This window comes from Manis javanica, chromosome 6, assembly GCF_040802235.1.
Source record: "Manis javanica isolate MJ-LG chromosome 6, MJ_LKY, whole genome shotgun sequence".
NCBI lineage: Eukaryota > Metazoa > Chordata > Mammalia > Pholidota > Manidae > Manis > Manis javanica.
The window spans coordinates 127,954,676-127,958,932 of NC_133161.1; the positions used below are offsets into that span (position 1 = coordinate 127,954,676).

Genomic DNA, 4,257 nt, shown 5'->3' on the forward strand with positions numbered 1-4,257 from the left:
GGAGGACAACTGAGGAAGGGGGAAATGGGGCTGAGGGAGAAGCCAAGATAAAAGTGACCTTCAATGAAAGCAGCAGCACAAGTTTATTAATGTTTGGGGATTCTAATGCGTGTGTATGTGTGTGTGTGTGCATGTTGTAGAAATTGCTTCATGTATAGTTGTCCCTGAAATGGTAGTAAGGTAATAATAATTATTATGGTAATATCAAAAGGAGATTACTAGTTCAACATTGTTCATTATAACATAACAGTGGAGGGTATAGTTTAAGAATTTGGAGGAAAAAATGTTGACAAGTATAATCTGATCTAATCTTGGCTCTGCCTTTTATTTCCTACTTGATTTTGAGAAGAACACTTAACTGTTCTATGCCTTTATTTCCAACTCTTTAAAATAAGAATAAAAATGATATCAGTAATCATTTCTTAGGTTTGTAGTGAGAATTCAATAACCAAATGTCTGCAAAACTAAAGCTCGGTAAGTTTTCAGTACGATTTGGTTAATGTTGTCATTATTATTATTATTATTAACATAGTCTCTAAGATTGCTTTCACATTTGCCAAATGGATGAAATAATACCAATTTACATGGCTACCATGCCATGCACAACACCAACTATTAATAACAGTATATTTATTATATTTTTAAATCAGATTTAGACTGCATGCATTATTAATTCTTCACAGTAGCACATGTATCTTTCCATTTAATTCTTATTACCAATACATTGTTAGACTTCATGTGGATTATAGTCTGACACTAGGTTTTCTCTACCTGATTTCCATCCTTTTATTGAAACTCAGCCCAGTTCATCCAAGACAAACAAAGATCTTTAGGAGAGTTATAACCAAGATTTCCCCTACCTCACATTCCTTTTCATCTTTCCATTCATATTTTTAATTTCCTTCCATGGTTCCACATTTCCAAGAAATACATGGAGAAATACTTAGCTTTGAATTCATAGCATTTAGATCCATATTCTATCCTCCTTTTCTTACTTAACAGCCAGATTATGTGCAACATAGTACTTCAAGTTAGGCTCTTAGGCATCTCTGATGAGTAAGTGTTCACAAATGATCCACTGCTTCTGTGTTTGCAAAAGATCCTCATGTTCATACTCTTAACAGAACCTTTACTGAGGAGATAATTTAAGTAGTATTCATAAACTTGGAACCTACTTATGATCTTAAAAAACCTCATAAGAATTCACTTTTCAATAGAATCTAGGTAGTAATTATATGTTAGATAGAGAAGCTTAATAAACTCAGGGTTGTGTTAATAAGCAGTGGGGTTTTTTTTCAGGTAATGTAATTAACAAATATGAAATACATGGAGAATAAAAACAATGTGACAGAGTTTGTTTTATTGGGGCTCACAGAGAATCCAAAGATGCAGACAATCATATTTGTTGTGTTTTTTCTCATCTACATCATTTCTATGGTAGGAAATGTGCTCATTTTGGTCACCATCACCGCCAGCTCATTATTGGAAACCCCCATGTACTTCTTCCTGGCCTATCTCTCCTTTATTGATGCCTGCTACTCCTGTGTAAATACCCCTAAGCTGATTGTAGATTCACTCCATGAAAAGAAGACCATTGTTTTCAATGGGTGCATGACCCAGATCTTTGGGGAACATTTCTTTGGAGGTGCTGATGTCATCCTGCTGACCATGATGGCCTATGACCGCTATGTGGCCATCTGCAAGCCCTTGCACTATACAACCATCATGAATCGGCGGGTGTGTGGCCTGCTAGTGGGAGTGGTGTGGGTGGGGGGCTTTCTTCATGCAACCATACAGATCCTGTTCATCTTCCGATTACCCTTCTGTGGCCCAAACATCATAGATCACTTCATGTGTGACCTGATTCCTTTGCTCAATCTTGCCTGCACTGATACCCACACTCTGGGGCTCTTCATTGCTGCCAACAGTGGCTTCATCTGTCTGTTAAACTTCCTCCTCTTGATGGGCTCTTATGTGGTCATTCTGCGCTCTCTACGGAATCATAGCTTGGAGGCGAGGAGAAAAGCCCTCTCCACCTGTGTCTCCCACATCACAGCTGTGGTCTTATTTTTTGTTCCCTGCATATTTGTGTACCTGAGGCCTACAGCTACCTTATCAATTGATAAAGCAGTTTCTGTATTCTACACTATGATAGCCCCTATGTTAAACCCATTAATCTATACCTTGAGAAATATGCAGATGAAAAATGCCATTAAAAATCTATGTAGCAGGAAATCTATTTCAGCTGACAAATAAATGTTCCTGAAGACCCATATTGATTCAATTGAGGCAAAAGACAGAAGAAGATTTTGGACGATCTCAGCAAGAAATACTTACGGAATAAAGAAAATTGAAACTGCTATAAATCAGAGATTTTGTATTGAAAGGAACAGAAATTAATGCTAGCAATGGAATAAAGACCTAACGTTAGACAAATCTTTACATATTTGGAACATTCTACCAAATTAGTTTAATGACTTCATCCATGCGTATGGATTTGTAAGCTTTTATTCTAATACAAAAAAATGAAATAAGTAAAAATGTATTGATATTGGGGAGTAATCTTTATAATAAAAACACAGTGATAAGCACTTCTATTATCACCATTTACTGAGGAAAGTATCCAAATATATGTGTATATATATATATGTCATTTGTATATTAGTTCATTGCCTATAACTAAATTCGAATTTTTCATTAATAACTCTGCTCATTCTTATATAGTACCATGGGTGATGATAACATGTTGGCTATAATCTGTAATTCTGTGATACGTAACAATTTTAGGAATACAAAAGCAATGGATCATTTGACATCTAAGGGGTAAGTTAAGAATATTACACCATATTTTCAAATGTCCTTGTAGGCTTCAGAACCACATTGTTTTGCTAATATCATCTTATGCTAATGACCCTTTACATACTGTGATGAATTGGATTTTATAATTTAAATTAAAAGAATATTTTAATGTCAAAAGGGATTTCTATTTATTAAATATACATTCATACTGTACAAAAGTACTGGTCTGGCACCTAATGATTGTGTTTGCAAGCGCAACAATGTCTGGTGCATGATAAATAGTGAGTGAATAAATGTAAGGATAGAGGAAGATGAGTAAGTTCAATAAAATATAGCACAAAAAGTGATACTGGAGTACAGGGATTTTTTTCCTACTTTGATGTAGACTCTAAGGAGGATTCTAACTAACTTTCTTATGGGAACCAAATTTTTTCAACTTCAGAAAAAATGAGAACAATATTGAAACTGAGCTTCTCAGTGAATGAGTAAATAGTATATCTAGATATTCTCCCTGCTCTCAGCTTTTTTTCATTGTCTCTTGAATGTAGGCTGTTTGTTATTTTTCTCTGCTACTTCAGTTTTCTTTGGGGGAACATTTCATTATGAAAAGCTGCTTTTAAAAAAATATGTAGCGTGGTCTATAAACAGAGCAATTCCAGGTGAAATATGTCCCATTCATTCTTTCCATCCTTTACTTATTAACCAACAAATATACCTGAGCTTAAAGAAAGTATCAGGCACCTTAATAGTTCCTGATGCTTCAGTGGTAAAGAAAGAAAAATGCAGGTCTCACCATCACACAGCTTACAATTCATTGAGAGGCATCCCAAAGGGATCTTGAAGTTCCCATATTATGTTATGAATGGTAAGACAGTGGAAGCCCAGGTAGTATGAAGGCATGACTGGGGGACACACAACAAAGACACAGGGGACCAGGAGGGGTTCCAGGCTAAAAGGACATAATAATGGGATCCAAACCGTGAAAAAGAGTCAGCAGAGCAATAGGTATCAGTTGGAGTGAGAACATTCCCAGGAGAGAGAATGCATAATAAAGTCCAGAAGAAGAAAGTAGCTATGCAAGAAAGCAAATCAATTTAACATAACTTTGGTTGCTATTCATCTGCTCATTCAACAATTATTGGTTGAACACCTGCTGTGTGCTGGGCACCATTCTGCACACTAACCTTATAAAGGGCAGAGCAAGACATGAAGCTGGAGAGATAGGGACAAGAACATCAAGAAAGGTCTCATAGTTGTGTTAAGGCCAATGCTAAGCACCCTGGGGAAAATGTTGCAAAGTCTTTTAAGCAAGTGAGTAGTGCATGTGGTTTGAGTTTAGAACAATAATTGATGGGTTATCAGAGTGGAAATGGGCTGAAGGGGCCAAGACTGGGAGATGGAGAGCAGTTAGGAGGTTACTGCAATGCTGTGGGTGTGAAAGGATGGAGGCCTGGAGTC

At 36.5% G+C, this 4,257-nt stretch overlaps 1 protein-coding gene across 1 annotated transcript; it reads left to right on the top strand.

Moving 5' to 3' along the window:
• Positions 1-1,314: 1,314 nt before the first annotated feature.
• Positions 1,315-2,256, top strand: LOC140850179 (olfactory receptor 4C46-like). Its single transcript, XM_073239951.1, has one exon. It carries the CDS (start codon positions 1,318-1,320, stop codon positions 2,254-2,256), a length of 939 nt encoding a protein of 312 aa, XP_073096052.1. The 5' UTR covers positions 1,315-1,317.
• The last annotated feature ends 2,001 nt before the right edge of the window (positions 2,257-4,257 follow it).

What these genes read in the sequence shown, in the direction of transcription:
- LOC140850179 (XM_073239951.1), top strand. Translation starts at nt 1,318, where the DNA reads ATGAAATACATGGAGAATAAAAACAATGTGACAGAGTTTGTTTTATTG.